This window comes from Panthera leo, chromosome D2 (assembly GCF_018350215.1).
Source record: "Panthera leo isolate Ple1 chromosome D2, P.leo_Ple1_pat1.1, whole genome shotgun sequence".
NCBI classification, from domain to species: Eukaryota; Metazoa; Chordata; class Mammalia; order Carnivora; family Felidae; genus Panthera; species Panthera leo.
The window spans coordinates 56,549,009-56,565,285 of NC_056689.1; the positions used below are offsets into that span (position 1 = coordinate 56,549,009).

Below are 16,277 nucleotides of genomic sequence, written 5' to 3' on the forward strand. Positions count from 1 at the left end.
TGGACGGAGAACTGGAGTTGCTTTGTCTCTACCTAAAAGACTGCTTGGAATAATGAGATAAGATAATGGACGAAAGGGAAAAAAACCACTAGGAATTTCTATTACCTGCATATGTACATTACAAGAACTTTATCTGCTCCTCACTCTGAATAATTGATTTGAAGGCAATTTCCCCAAATTTACTAATTTTGTTAATTGACCAATGTCAGCAGCTACGAGTACCTAGTGTGCCAAGAACACACGTCCATCTCCATAGTAAAAAGGGAGGAAGCAGGTCACAGAGTAGAAAGAGCTCTGAGCAGAGAACTGGAAATCCTGAAACCTCATCCAGTGTCTTCCATCAAAGAGCCATTGTGACCTTGGACCAGACACTCGCCTTCACTGGGCTTCAGCTTTCTCATCTGTAAATTAAGTATGCATGTGAGTGCTGGGGATGGGATGAGGTTGGACTAGATGCTCTTCAAGGATCCTCCCTTCTAGCCCTAATGCTCTTGGACTCCAGGAGCTGCTAACAAGTTCAAAGGACACACCAGAACCAAGCACAAAGGAATGATCTCAGAGAGCAGGTGGGGCTGAGTACTAGCTCTCTGTCCTTGGAATGTTGTACGTGCATCTGCCCCATTGCACCTGAGATGACAGGACCACCTGATGTCCAGGAAGCCTGTGGTAGAAGGGCTTCAATCATGAAGGTGAGGGTTGGGGGCTGTGGTCTCGGCTTGCTTAGAGGTTTAGTTACCATGGTCAGTGAACAGCAAGAAGTGGGAAAGTCTTGACCTGGGTGCCTTTGGCGCCCCCTACTGGACACCAAGGAGCCTGCTTCACCTTTAACCCCTGATCGCTTCAGCAGGCAGCAAGGAAGATTGAGAACAGGAGACTGTCATAAGCACTTTCATAGTACTGCCTTTGTGGTCCCTGGTCCTCTCTCCACAACAGCGTATGTTTCACTCCCTAGAATTACACAGACTATTGGTCCACACATTTACAGGCAACCTGTGCAGGATGGGACATCTTAAGCAAACATCAAGATGCCACAAAATAAACATCAGGGTTCAGAACACCAGGTGCAACCCAGATGGAGAGAAGGGAAGAAAGAGCAACAAGCAGGTATTTCGCTGCACAAATCCACATTGGAGAGAAGGTGTTGGGAAATGTAGCAGAAAACGTTGACTGCAGGCAGAGAATGGAGCTGGGTCTGGGGTTATGGACTGATAACCCCCCTAAAAGATCTCCAGGTTGAAGCAGCTCCTCTAGGAGTTCAAAACACCCACTCATGTTCAGGAATGGTATACAGGTGAAGGATATACCCCAACTGAGGAGCATGCCTTTGACCTTCTCCAGAGTCCATCAGTGCCAACTGGAAACCAGAATATTCTAATTGTGGTCCACTGCGCCAGCCTCAAGACCCTAAACCCCCTTCATTGCTTCTTAAATTGACTTTGGGACCTGCTGCCAGAATGATGTTCTTAAGCCAGAGAGAGAGAAAATGCTTCCTCAAAAGGTATATTGGAAGAACTACCATGTTCCCACTTTTCCATCCTCCATCATCCCCTTCCTCAGGGCCAAGAGTGACGTACAGCAAGACTCTGAATTCACTCTGGTTCAGTCTTGGGTATGTCCAGCCCCAAGGCATCAGGGTAAAAAAATCTCCCATCAGCAGCATTTGTCTCCCCACGTGAGTTCCCCAAATTCAAGGCGGCACTACAGAGCTGTCCCCCATTCTTGGAACCTTTTCCCCTTCTTTTCCACCCGGCTTCACTTGGGAAGTCCTGCACCCATCCCAGAAGACATCTCAAGTGTGACTCGAGAACGTGTCCTGCCTGGAGAGCAGAAGCACCTCCTGGGACGCACAGGAGCCACACTAGGTGCACACTCCACCACAGGCGCCAGCAATATTCATTAGTCATTCCCTGAGGAAGGGGAGCGCCCCCACCCCCCTCCAACCTCAGGAGCCTTTCCTGACCACTCTGGGAGGCTCCCATCCAGGCTGGGATGACTCTGGACTCTTGAGTTGGTTTTTGCAGAAACGGGACTAAGCAGGGTTCCCAACTACTGTATGTACTGCGAAGAAGCGAGCTGCATTGTTGGGCATGCCCCCAAGTCTGGCCTGCTGCCCCATCAAAGCCTCCATGTGCCCCCAAGGGCCGAGGAAGACCCCCGTTCCCCCCTGGAATGCCTGAAGCTGGTTTGCCTGAAACAGGCTGCGAGCGAGGAGACCACACCTCGGTCCAGCAAAGGCAGCTGGCAGCTACGCTGCTCGCGGGGCTGGCTCCTGGAGCTCTCGGCCACGGAGCGCTGTGCCTAGGAGCTCGGCTTCCCCGGGGAAGAAGCACGGGCTCCCCGGGGCTCTTCCCCATCCTAGCAGCGTAGTGGGTGAGCTACTACTGGTCGAGGCCAGTAGCTTCCCCGGCTCGGAGCTGAGCCCAGCTGGGTGACTCCCAAATACCCCCAGCACATCCTTCCTCACCTGCTCCGCCCCCCTGGCAGCCCCAGTGCCCCCCTCCCCAAACGGCTGACCTCCAGGGCGCCCCCAACACCTTCCCTGCCAGCTGAGTGGGCTGTCGTCCGCACACCCCCGCTTCCACCTCTCCTCCACCTCCAGCCCCGCGCCCGCCTCGCCCCCAGCCCGCGGGGGAGGCTCGGCGCGCCGGTCGAGTCCTGCGCAAGTTGGACACACAGCCGCCGCCTTCAGTGGCGGTGTCCGTTTTCCCGGTTCCCCGGCGGCATCCCCGCCACCCCTGCGGGCGAGTCGGGAGGGGCGCGCAGAGCGGGAGAAACTTTCTCCGCCTGAGGGAGTGGGGGCACGGGAGCGGGTACTCACGCCGAGGTCAGCGCTCGGAGCCATCTTGGGGCTCTCTCAGCCCCACCGCCTGGGGGCGTCGGAGCGCGGGCACTCACTGCCTCCGCCGCCGCCGCCGCCGCAGCCGCCTTCCAGCTCCCAGCCCCGGTCCCGGGCTGGCCTCGAGCCTCCCGCCCCGCCACCGCTCGCTCGCTTTATACAACTCCACTCGAGCGCGCCCGGGCTTATGTAAAGGCTGGCGGAGACCCGCAGCCAATGGCGCGGCAGCTGGAGCGGGGGGGCCCGGGGCGGGGGGAGCCCGCACGGCCAATCGCGGCGCGGGGAGCCCGGGCAGCCGGTGGGGGGAGGGGACGCCTCCCCGCGCTGATTTAGGAGCGGGGATTGCGGTGGCAGCAGCCGGCAGCCGGGCCGGGCCGGGCCGGCGCGGCGCGGCGGGCGCTGGGGTGGGCGGCGGCGCAGGCGGCGGCGAGGGCGGGCGCCCCCCGCACCCCGCGGCTGCGTCGCGTAACCTTCAGGAGGCAGCGGGGCCTGGCTGGGGGGGCGGGCGGCCGGGGGAGGGTGGCGGCGAGGGCGCCTGGCGGGGCGCTGGGGGCCCCGGGCCGGCGGGAAGCGGGGGTCCCTCGGGAGGAAGCGCCGAGAACGCAGGCCAGGGGGGAGGGGAGGGAGGCGAGCCCCTGGGCCCCGCGGCCACCCCAGCGCGCAGGGCCGAGGGTGGCGGCGGGAGCGGCGGCGCGGCCTTGCCTTTCCCCCCCAGATAGTGATCTGGCGTCGCCGGGCAGGGCCGTAGCGGCCGCGCGTGGCGCGCTGATGGCGCGATTTCGCGCTGCGGAGCGAGCGCTGAGCCGATCTTTATCCGGCCTGGAAACGTGTCCGAACGCCTCCCGGGGACTGCTCAGTATGGAGAGCCGAGCTTCGCGACGGCTCCAGAGGGCGGGGAGCGGGCGAGCACGGCTCGGAGAGCAGGCGTGGCGGCCGAGGCGGCGGAGGCGGCGGGCCGCAGCCCCTTCCCCCAGTTCCGGCGAGCCGCCGGCAGTGCCTCCGCCGTGTCCCCACCCCGGCAGCGCCGGGGCTGAGCTTAATCTGGGGTCTACCGGTAGGCCTACCCGCTCGGGTCCTTCCAGTCCCTCTCACCGCTTTTCTCACAGGTACTGCTAACCCCCACCTCGACCCCCAGCCCGCTGCAGTGGCCGAGATGGTTTCAGTCTCTCTGGACCAGGGGCTGTGCCGGCTAAGCGCCAGGTCAGCAGTGCCCAAAATACCCGTGTGTTGGGCAGGAAATGGGCCTAGGTCGATAACACTCTGAAGACAAGTCCTTTGTTTTGCGCCTAGAATAGACCTGGCACATAGTAGGTGATCAGTAAGGATTTATTGGATGAAATTTGAGCTTCCATGAGTAAAGTCTTTGCGTTTCTGAAAGCTGGGGCAGGGGGCACTGGAAGAGAAAGACCTGGGAATACACCATCAGAAAGGAGGGAGCTAGGACTGTTTTTTTTTCATCTGTTGAGGGCTTTGTGACCATCACTCTGGCTTCTGGACACTGGACTCTTAAAATGACTCCAATGTGGTCTTTGGTTGTGTGTGTGTGTGTGTGTGTGTGTGTGTGTGTGTGTGTTTAATGGAGACCCTCCTGCCAACTAGCCCCTGGCCCCACTTATCGCCAGGTTTTAGCAGAACTACCAGAGGCTACTTTGGGCCCTGTTTTCCGGTCTCTGTGACTGTCCTCTGGAAAGAAATAGGTAAGGTTCTTAGTCTTGGAACTGGAACTAGCTCAGGTTCTTAGTCTTTTGAGGGTTGTGGACCCTTTTGAGAATCTGGCAAAAACTGTTGAATCCTCCCTCTAGAAAAATCTATAAACACACATGCATGCGCACACACACGCAAACACATCTCTGAGTATCATGTCAGGATCATTAGGGATCTCAAGTCTTTCCTGGGGCTCTGCCCAATGTCAACCTGTTTCTCTGGGGGTCTAGGGCAGTGGTGTATAATCTTTTCCCTTTGGGAGATCAACTCTTTTGAGCCTTTCAAGAATCTGATTAATGGTAGGGGTTTGTTTCTCAGAAAAATGGTCAATCACATACACGCATACATGTTGCCGTGCAAATTTAGGGGGTTCATGGACCCTTAAAAGTTAATCTAAGACCCCAAATTAAGAACCTTCACTTAGCAGAAACTCTGCCCCAAGGACACACCTGATTCAGAGCTCTTTCCTTAAGGAGTCCGGTCTGCTGCTGTATCACGCCGTCATCCTGTTCGGAGGGCATCTGAGTCATATGGATGCCCCTGGCATCCCAGAGGCCACCTCCATGCTTGTTTCTGCATCTTGGTTCCCACCACCCTCTTAGTGTGGAGGTAAGTTGCAGGTTGTCTTGTTCTGTCTGATCAATGAGTGTTCCTTAGCTAGAAACTTCAACTCAGGGAGATAGCAAGTGACTGGTAATTAACCAGTTTCACTCAATCCCAAGCACCTAAGCACACCTTTCTTGGTTTTTGTTCTCACCTCTCTCTCTGCTGGTGAAGCTGTGAGCAGCAGCCCCAGCTGTGGAGCCTCGCCTCACCTAAACCCAGCAGATTTAGTAACCAATGCAGTAATTATCAGCATCAGTCATCCAGATGTGAATAGGCTGTCTGCACAAAACAGCTCTATAATGATGTCACACTTCCCTGCAGCTAGACAAGTAAGGGTGCAACAGACCAGAGGTGCTGGGGAAGGACAGAGAAATGCAGGAAATGACGGAGACATTCTTTCCAGGAAGTTCTCTAGGGAATGCAATCTGGTTTCTGCACTTGAACTTGGGAGGGTTGAGCCTGTGGACCAAGCAGACCTGGTCCTATAATTTCTAATTCCTCTAATGTCCTCCATGTCCATTCACTCAGTTCATGTCTGTGTCCACTCAGAGTCTAGCCCTGCCCTGCCTCATTGTAGACATCTTGCCCTCACAAACTGCCCAGATACACCCTGCTTTCTCAGGACACACGCACACTGTTATGGACTGAATTGTGTCTCTCCACCCCACCCCGCCTCCAAATTCATATGTTAAAGCCTTAACTCCCAATGTGACTGTATTTGGAGATAGAGCCTTTAAGGAGGTAATTAAGATTAAATGAGATCACCGAGTAGAACCCTAATCCTTAGGATTGGTGTCCTTACAAAAAAAAATAAAGAAACACTGGAGGTTTCCCTCTCTCTCTCTCTGCACGTGGACAGAAGAAAGGTCATGTGAGGACAAAGAGAGAAGTGGCCATCTGTAAGCCAAGGAGAGAGGCATCTGAGGAAACCAAACCTGCCGGAGCCTTGACCCGGGACTTCCAGCCTCCAGCTGTGAGAAAATACATTTCTGTTGTATAAGCCATCCAGTCTGTAGTATTTTGTTATGACTGCATAAGCAGACAGACACACACGTTTTTCAACCCACTCCTTACCCAATCTGGCATGTTCAGTCTCCTCCCAATACCCTGACTCCAGCCTTCTCCACTCTGGTGACGTCTCTCTCCATACTATTCTCCCACAAATGTGCATTCTTATCTGGGACACTTGCCTAAGAGATTTTCTCATCTTTTGACACCCAGACTAGATCTCACCTCCCACACCACCTTCCCAAACCACTCTGGCCAGCAAGCTTGGCCTCTTCTGCTCTCCTGCAGGTCTGCAACATCTTAGCACTCCAGTTTTCTAATTATTTCTTAGGCATAAAACTGGGCCATCCTATCTGCATGGAAGCCCCTTTGAGCCCAGAGTTTGTATCTTACACTTGACTACTTCATGGAAGCCGGTGTGAAATTGGGCACTGAGTGAACACACGGTGTTCGCTGATTAATTTATTCCAGTGAAACATATTTACTTTAAGAAATACTAAAAAGTCAATGTGGCACTTTGTTTTCTAAAAGCTCAAGACATTTTGTGTGTGTCATTTCAGTTATCTTGAAAGCCTTTTGGAGCAGGGACTCTTGGGAACGAGCTCCCTCCCGCAGTCCAGCCTCAGACGGGTTACACGAGCCACTTAGAGTCACAGTAAGTCAGCCCTTCTTTCTCCACATCAGAAGATTTGCTATCCTCGCTTTTCTCGTCACCCTCACTGATCCACCTGGCTGTCTTCTCACTCTCCAGATGGAAAGAAAAGGCCAGGGAATCTCAGATCTTAGAGATGCTTCTGTTCCAACAGGTCTGTTGCAAAAGAACAGAGAGGTTGCTACAGTTCCCCAAGCCCTTATCTGCAGCCCTTGAAGCCAAAGGGGTTTTAGAGTTCAGAAATGTACCATACACTCTGAAACGTCCCCTGTGGGGTCTTGGGCAGTATCCCTTAACAGGAGGCACTAATGTTTCTGCAGTAAGATACATGAATGTTCTCACTTAAGCAGGCGTGAGGATCAAGTGGCTTCCCATCAGTTTAGGTCAGGTTTTGTCACCAGCTGAGTTTTGGCAACAGACTCACAAAGAAAACAAAACAAAAATCCACCTCTTGATTTTGAGAGATTTGAGAACTTGGGAGTTGCAGATGAGGGATTTGTGGAATTAGCTTTGGTTGCCCCCAAAGAAAAGAATGGTTTGGTGAGGGCAAGCGACAGCCTCACCAAAGTTGCGAGTGAGAAACCACACACTGAAAGAAGTGAGGAGTTTAAGGGACAGTGGAGAAATGACTCCTTCTCCAACCAACTTGTAATGTGCTGTAGTCCTTTCTTCTAAGGAACATGTACTTATCAGATGGCTGGCGAGTTTCAGATGCACTTGTGTGAACAGTGGCTTAGAAGTGACAGATGCATGGAATGGATTTATGAGGGGAGGCAGGTAGGGATGAAGGTGCAGATCTTGTAGAGAAGCCACAAACCGTGGTGGACTTGCAGCTGGCCGGAGAGAGCTCATTCAGAACAGCTTAGAATGGGAGTGCATGCTACAGGAAACTTGTCCAGGTGGAGAGAGGGCAGACCTGTGAAAGGAGACTGGAAAAAGGAGAGCGTTATGGAATCCTAGAAAAGCTGGTTAGAAAGGTCAGAGCCTCTTAGGGCTGCGGGGTGGGGCGTGGGGGAGCCTGGGAGCGATGCTGCGGGTAGACGTCTGATAATCATGTTACTCTGTACCCAGGTGGCTTGGATGCTTTGAAGTTTTCCCACACTGTTGCAGGGTGGCTTTGCAATCGGAGAGGCTGGCTAAGAGTATGACACAGGGACAAGGCAGGGCCATGGAGAACCCCCGACTGCACAGCTCTCTATTCGTGCTTGAGATGGCCAGCCAGCAATAGCTTTCATGGTCAGGGGGCTCCCTGGAGCCCAAGGTCAGCAGCAGGAAAGCTTCATCTTGAATCTTAAGGCTGGCCTTGTTGCTGACCTTGGTCCTGCCTTGCCTTTGCTCCAGGGCCTAGTACCGGCTCTTACCTTTTTCTTCTGACTGAGCTCTGTTTGGTACTCCTGCTCCAATAACTGGGTCTCTGTCTCATTCTCCCATCCTGGTACCCAACCACATGACCCAGGTGTTTAGGATTCTGGGGTCCAGATTCTTCCCTCCCTGTAGCTGAGTCATTAGCACCTGCTGCCTCATATCCCTGATATCAACTGCCTTCCTGAGCCTCTGCCCACTGACCGCCTCATGCCAGCTTCCTCTGATATTCCCCCGACCTGGCCTCACTTCCTCCTACCATCAGCTGCCAGGACCTCCCAAGATCCTGGCCCTGCCTTGGTGGGTAGATCTTGATCCAGGTTCCAGCCACTCCTGGTCTAGCATCTCCAGCTGCCAACCCAGCCAGGTTTCTGACAGACATGAACTCATGGTCATGGTTTAAAGAATAATAATAAAAAAGCCTTTAGCAGTTGGGGAGTGGAAGCAGGCATTTGCCAGCAGCATATGCCAAGGGGCCCCCGGGCTGGGAGTGCCCTGGCCAGTTTCATCCTAAGGGAAGAGAGAAATGTGTGAAAAGTGAACAGGAGAGGAAAGTGAACAGGAAGGTGGAAATAAAAAGAGGGAAAGAACCAGGAGGAGAGAGAAAGGGGAGGAAGGATTTTGGAGAGGAAGCAAAGGGCGGAGGAGAATGTTTCTAATCTGTTTTGAATGTGTAAACTGAATATGAAGATCTTGTCATCAAGAAAGAGTCAAGTATCAGGGTGCCTGGGTGGCTCAGTCAGCTGAGGGTCTGACTCTTGTTTTTGGCTCAGGTCATGATCTCATGGTTCGTGAGTTCAAGCACTGTGTCGGGCTCTGTGCTGACAGTCTGGAGCCTGCTTGGGATTCTGTCTCTTTCTCCCTCTCTCTCTCTGCCCTTCCCCGGCTCATGCTCTGTCTCTCTACAAAAAAAATAAATAAACTTAAAAAAAAAAAAAAGAGTCAAGTATTGACACAGAAGAAGATGGAAAGGGTAATTGGGTGGCGGGGAAGAGAGGGAGTGAGGGAGGGAGCGAGGGAGGGAGGAGCCATTGGGAAAAGAGAGGGAGGAGGGAGGAGTCAGACCATTTGGAGAGGAGGTGGGTTAGAAGCAGAGGGCTAACAAGAACAGGTGGACAAGAATTGATGGCGTCTGGGGAAAGGAATCCATGTTTGAAATTGCAAGGGGCATTATTTTTTATTACTCCATCGTGATTTCATTAACCGTGGTTTGTGGAGTACTCCCTTCCCCCCACTGCTTCTCCCTGCACCTCTTGGTTCTTTCCTGATTTGCCCTAAAACTCTATCCTCATCTTGACACCACATTCCATTCAAGATAGAATGGATTTCTCGCAGGTTCAGTTTCAGGGTCTGGAGGTATTGCTATGACCGGCCAGATGCCGGGGTAAAAGGAGGACAGTAAAAACGATTACAGGACTTTCATAAGGAACACATGAGATAACGTAGGCAAAGCACTTAGCAGAGCGCCTGGTACATCGTGAGCGTTCCATAAATGGTACCTGTTGTCATTCTCTTTCCTCCAATCTCAGTGCACAATCTGTCCCCTCCACCTGCCTGTCCTTCCTTTGAAATGCCACTCACTTTCATCTCTTTCTCTTCCCACCCAGACCTTCAGCATCTCACTTTTATATTCCTGCACTGGCAGATCTGTAGGTACCCCTGCCTACATAATCTCTCCACCCGATCTACAGTAAGTCTTTCAATTTGTGCAGAACTTTACAGAATTAAAAAAAAAAATCCTCATTGACACAGATGATGGCTCGAAGGGGTGAGTGGCCTGCCCAGCCTGGCTCAGCTAACGAAAAGCAGAGCTGGGATGCAAACTGATGTCTCTTGGGCAGTGCCTACTGTCCAGAGCCGAGCAAGTAATTGCTCCTTTCAGAGAGACCTGGCTTTACATATCCCGTAAACATCTTTAGGGTCTGGCACACCAGAGACCCTCAACGGGGTCATTTCAGTCACTTCTTCCAGACACCCAAAGAAGCGCAGGGTCACTGTTGGCTCAGCCCTACCCCTGTGATGGCAGGGTCCACTCTGTTTCAGTGTCACTCCACTTACTCCTCAGAGGCAAGAAGAGCCCAGCCCTGCCCCAGGGCCGTGCACATGGTAGATGAAGGCTGACCAGCAGAAGCAAAGCCAACATTCCACACACTGGTGAGCGAGGAGAAAATCGTGAGGAATTATGGTTGTTTAAGTGTAGCTCTAACCATAGAGAATAAAAGCAACTCCATGCTCATTGCAACAGAAAGGAATTGAGATTTCATGAAAAGAAGGCTTTCTTCTCCTCGAGAGTTGTGAGATGTTAGAACCAGATTCCTGCAGAGGTTATAGAAACTGCTCCCCTGGAGCTCTTTAAGGGCTGGAGCACAATTCGGCTTTCCAGCGAGGTGGCAACAACGGCTGCCTGGAAAGCTGGGGCGCAGGTTTTTGGGGGGGAGGTGCAGTTTAGGGCATCTCAGGAGGCAGGCAAAATCTCAAAGACAAGGCTACGGGCTGGAGCAGGGAGGGGAGGGCAGGCCCCAGGGAGGCAGGGGGCCAGAGGTTCAGGCAACAAAAACAGCAGTAACAACATTGAGTTCCGAGTAGAGAGCCCCGCAGGCTGTTTGTTGTCTGATCTGTCCAATTACTGCCTGCTGGCTGGCCCCGTGAGCACTGCAGCGTGCAGGGAGGGAGCTCATTCTGGACCCTCGGGAGTTGATTGGACCCAAACAGACAAAGGCCAAGTATTTTACCTCAGCAAAGCAGGGTGCAGAGGCTGGCCCACCACAAGATTAAATGCAAATAATGAAACCTGAAGAGTGCTTTTTCATCGTGCTCCTTAAACAGGGATGTTTGGGGAGTATTCCAGGACCACAAATTACCCCAGATAAAAGCACCACGTCTTCCTGGACTACCCATTTTTACCGGAAGATGTGCTAGGGGCAGGGGGCAAGAGGAGGTGTTGGTAGATAATTTAACTGGTAAGAAATTGAAAATACGCTTTCCATTTTGATAAATCTAGATACATCACAGAGTTGAATGCAAATGCACTGTACGTGCATCTTTTAGACAAAAGACCTTTCAAACTTCCTGTTGGGTGAGATCCCTCCAGACCCTTGGGCTGGGGCTGTGGGATACCCTTTCTTCTGCTTTGAGAGTACTTTGGCAGAGAAGTTTTAACAGAGCTGCTCCAGTATTTACAAAGCCTTGTCTCATGCGCTGCCTCGTCGGGATAGTCAACGAGCATTTAAGCGCTTTCTGTGGGCCGGGCACTATGCCCTTTACGACAAAGAAGTGGGTATTTATATTTTCCCTGTAGTGGAGTTGAGGAAACGGGCCCAGAAAGAGGGAGTGATCCCTCCCTCTCAGCAAAATTCTCATATGGCAGAGGAGGCCTAGGAATGTGGGTGCTCTTTTTTTGGCATGCCGAGTCTATTTCATTGTACCTGCCGCTCTTCCCCATGACTCTGCCGGTCCTCCCCACTACACAGCGCTCGCTACCAAGCGCCCCCTCCAGAGAGCCTTCCAGGCAAGAGGGAAAGGTCCAGGACAAATGGCAAGCCTGGGAAATCCAGCTGGTATCTGTGCCTTTTCTCTTGCCCGTGCTTGTGGCGTGCTCTGCACACATTTACAGATAAGGACATTAGCACAGAGACACCAACACCCCCGGGTCACAGGCAGAGCATCCAATTCGTAGCCTGGGTCGGAGGAGTTCCAGCTCAGTGCACAGCCCAGGGGCTTCTGGGATGTGACCAATTCGCTACACGGTCCAGAATGGATGGGCCTCCGCCAGCATTTATTCAGAGCTTGTTAGGTGTGGGCTCTGTGTTAGGCCAGTGGGGGAACAAAGATGGATGAGACCTTCTCTGCCTTCAAGGAGCTTACAACACAGCAGGGAATTGATGCTGAACTCATGCAGAAAGAGATAGGGAATAGAATCGGGCTGGGGAGATGTGGCCTGCAGGTGACACCCCTCCTCCTTCATCCTGCAGCCTCTCCTGGGAACTGCAGGGCAGGAGAGGTTTCCCTGGCTTGGTTACTGGACGCCTTCCCTCCCCGTCTCCATGTAGGGCTCTCCCCTCTCTCTGCTTACTCGTGGCCTTCGGAGAGCTCATCCCGTGTCAAACGCTCCCCAGCACGCACCACACCCAAAGCCCCCACAGCCTGTGCTCATAAGCCGATCTACCTACACGGTACTTTACCAATGGTAACAGCACACACTGAGCCGCGCTTGCATGTGCTGGGTGCTGTTCATGTGCTTTTAGCGCTCCAATCATCCCTACAAGCCTACGATTCTAATTACTATGCCCGTCTTACGGACGAAAAGGCTGAGGTTAAGTAAACAGCAAGCTAAGTGGCAAAGCTGTACAGTACATTCTAGGCAGACTCTAGCCATTCCGCACACGGTGCCTCACTTGGGCCTCACAATGATACCATGGTACAGGTAGACGGGGACGATTGGGGCCCAGAGTGAGCAAATGCACTGCCAAGCTCGACTGGTCTGCAGGTGAAGTAGAGGCTAGAATCGGTATTCTGCAGGTGTGACTTGGTATTCTCGCCATTACATTTTCTTGCTGAAAGAAGAGAATATTCCTTGAACATTTCCAGTCACCCTGTACCCAACCAGTCTCTGCCCCCAAAGAGTCTTTGGGTCTTTGTACTTCCCTAACGGGTAAAAACAAGGACAAACCAGGCAGGACCAGGCACTGGTGAAGCTGGAAAAGCTTGAAAGACTGCCACCTGGTGGTATCCTGAGTGGTGGCGGCTGAACTGGGTCCAGGGCCTGGAGGGGTGGGCGGGGAGGGTCCATGATAAGAAGCCCGTAGTAGAGGTTGGAACTTACTGATTGCCAAGTGTACCCCAATGGCTTGTGTCACTTATTCCTCACGTAACCATGTGAGGTGGGTTCTATTAACATCATCCCCATTTCAAAGATGAGGAAGCTGAGGCTCAGAGGTTAAATGACCTGCGCAAGGTCATGCGGCTGGTAAATCTTAAAGTTGGGATTCAAATCCAGGTTTGTCTGTCCTCAGAGACCGTTTTTACCTGACCATTCCATATCTTGCCTCCCTCTCCCTTACACCATTGGGGCACTGCCTCCTTCTCCGATCTCATACCGCAGCCCTGGCTCCCTGAGCTGTAGCCACTCTGACCTGCTCTCTATTCTTCACGATCATCCTCAAACTGGGCCCTGGCACTTGCTGTGCCCTCTGTGTGGAATGTTCTCTCAGGTTCACCCGTCGCTTATTACTCATTACGCAGGTCTCAACTCATGTGGTCACCTCCTCAAAGATGCTATTCCAACCATCCATCCAGGGTGCGTCGAGGTAAGCCCCGTTCCTCACTGTCCCATTAATTTACCACGTTGTCGTCTCAGGGCTAGGCACTCTCTGAGATCGTCTTGTTAAGATGCCTTGCATTTCTGGTCCTCAGCATTTGATGTAGTTGAAGCGTCTGGGGGTTTTTGGTAGTGGTTGTTGTTAATTCTTGTAATTAGCTTGTATCTTATAGATATTGCTCTTGGTCATTTAAAAAGAGGCTTAATTGGTCATTCAGGCTTGGAACCTATTCTGTTCTCCAACTTTATTACTTCCTCCACCACAGTCAGAACCTGGAAAGGTAGATTAGCATCTCAGGATTATAAACTGCCTGTTCTCACTCATCCACATTTGGCCGTGCTCCAGAAAACAGGCTTCGGTTTGTGAATTTGAATTTAGAATCCCGCACTTGTAAGGAGAAGCCCAGACCCAGGCACAATTCCTAGGCTCCGCTGCAAATCTGCACAGAATACAGATGCTTACACAGATGAGTTTCTAGCCAAAGATGTGAGTGACCTCAGAAAGGAAAAACCACCGTGGCTGATGGTCGTTAAAGCTTCCTTGATATAATTTCAGAGAATGAGGAGAGCCACAGACCAGGGTAAATGAAACCAGGAGACTTGAACCCTGAGCTGACAGCCCCACTACGGTCATGTGACGGCAGAGCACGGACTGGGAGGGGGCGGCCTGACCTCTCATCCTGGGCCGCCTCTGTCTTGCTCTATGTCCTTCCTTAATCTGGAAAGATAAGACAGAGCTGGCCGTTTTTCAGATTCCCTATAGCTCTGACGTTTTGGGCCCTAGGAGGGTGGGGGGAGCAGGAGAAAGAGTTGGCGGGGAAGGAAGCTAATGTTGACTGAATTCCTACTCTACATCGGGCACCGAACGGGCGTGGGTGGCGTCAGGTCCTCATGGTCTTTATTTTGCAGATGAGAAGAAACAGCAAAGGAAATTAAGCGACTTGCCTGAAGTCACATAGCCAGCACGTGATGGGGCTTTGCCACAAAGCATCTGGCACTTACAGACCATCCCCACCTGATGCTCCGGAATGTTTAATTCCTAGAAGTGGTGCCCACCTCCTGAGGAGCACTGCTCCGTTCGCACAGTGACGGGGAAGGGAGAGCACAGCTGGGGTTGTCAGATTTCTTGTTTTTTTCCAGCACCACGCTCTGGCTCCTAATTAGGCAGCTGAGGGGTGAAAAGCTAACGTGGATGTAAGTAATGAGCAGCAGACCTTGTGTCGCAGGCCGACCCCGGGTACAGGGCCCAGAATGATTCTGTAATTGCAGCAGCCAGTGGTTCTCGAGGGCTGCTCGTGTGCCGGGCACTGACGGCAGCAGCGGTGGCGGTGGCTGAGGGCTCACTGTGCACCAGAGCAATGTCCTTAGCAGCGTATTTCTTCGGAGGGGAGTCAGACGACCCTCCCTACTTGCTGGTTGAGGACATCCGGTCTCAGTCTCTGAGAGGTGAAACAAAGACCCAGACCCCAAGGTCAAACCACCAGGATTGCCTATTTCTGCTTCTTGGTGGTGGAGGAGGAAACGTGCCAGGAAAGCCAAAGAGCTGTATTTTCCTCATGAGAAATTGGGGCACATGGTTTGACTGGTTATGGAGCAGGCTCTTGGAAAAACCCAGGGATGGTTACTGTCACCATGGTTCTTGGCACAATCACCTACCTCTTGGGGCTCCCTCTGTTCCTTACCCCCACACCATTCTCTGCCTGCACAAAGGCCTTCCATAAAGGGTCATCACCCTGGCTTTCCTCCCCCAGAGAATCCAGTGCTCTAGAATCACAACTTCGTTTAGTATACAACGAAACTGACCATTCCTGACGCCCCATTTTGGAGGGGTGCCAGAATAAAATGATCGGTATGATTCATACTAAGGTGTGAGTGACTAATGCGTCACTCATTACTGGCAGGTGTTTGTCCTTTTAAAGAGAAGCTAGTTTATCCACCAGACATCTCTGCATACTGGGATCCTAGCTGCCTGGCACCCCATAATCATGGGGGTAGATGAAGAGAGAGACTCCGTTCCCCAAGGGGCTATTTTCTGAAGGGAGATGTTTGTCTCCTCTTGCTGACCCCTGAATAGAGTGCAGCGGCACAGGGAGAGATCTTGGAAAACCCAAAAGCTACCATTGGCATTGTATCCTCTTTCTAGACCCTCTCTTTGGTGAGAAACCATTTTAATAAGGCTGTAATTTTGTTATAGAATTTTATAATTAAATATCCTTAAAAGAAATGAGGTTGTGGGTCCCTATCTCCCAATTTATCATAGACTTAATGCCCCAAGGTACACAGTGTTTAATCAAGAACGTATCCCCGTTGTAACTCCATGCAAGCTTTAGAGATAGGAAATGCTCTGAATTTATCATGAAGGTTACTTTCTGTTCTTGAGATGTTATTCTGTTTACCAAGTTTACAAAATAAATGGTGGCTTCTTGGTGAGAAATAACAGGCTCTCCTTCGTCCCTGCGTTCATCCCAGTCCCATGGGCCTCTCATTCTCAGAGGTAAATCTATCCATCAGCTCTCCACAGAGTAAAGGTTCAGAGCGTTTCTTCTTTTAAGGAGCAGACGCGCTCCCCCTGCTGGCTAAGGGCATCCAATACACCTGTGTCCTGCAAAACCACAACACTTTGGATTTCCTTCAAACCACAGAATGAGCACCTACTATGTGCCAGGTGCAGTGCTAAGGGATATAAAAATGAGAAATACCAGACCCCTATCCTCAAAGAGCTTAGGGTTTGGTTAGAGAGACAAAATGTGCATATATATTACACACAATACATAAAACAATGTAACATCTAA

At 52.0% G+C, this 16,277-nt stretch overlaps 1 protein-coding gene and 1 long non-coding RNA gene across 4 annotated transcripts in view; one reads left to right on the top strand and one right to left on the bottom strand.

Moving 5' to 3' along the window:
• Positions 1–2,971, bottom strand: part of CRTAC1 (cartilage acidic protein 1) — a 157,085-nt gene extending 154,114 nt beyond the window's left edge. For all 3 annotated transcript variants that reach the window (XM_042908092.1, XM_042908090.1, XM_042908091.1), the window contains exon 1: positions 2,819–2,971. In XM_042908092.1, coding sequence (XP_042764026.1) covers positions 2,819–2,842 — 24 coding nt within the window. In that variant the 5' untranslated portion in view covers positions 2,843–2,971. The remainder of the gene's footprint in view (positions 1–2,818) is intronic.
• Positions 2,972–6,043: 3,072 nt separating this feature from the next.
• LOC122202272 lies at positions 6,044–15,897 on the top strand. Its single transcript, XR_006194560.1, has 4 exons — positions 6,044–6,119; positions 6,715–6,809; positions 13,410–13,474; positions 14,395–15,897. It is a non-coding gene; the product is annotated as an uncharacterized LOC122202272 (long non-coding RNA).
• The last annotated feature ends 380 nt before the right edge of the window (positions 15,898–16,277 follow it).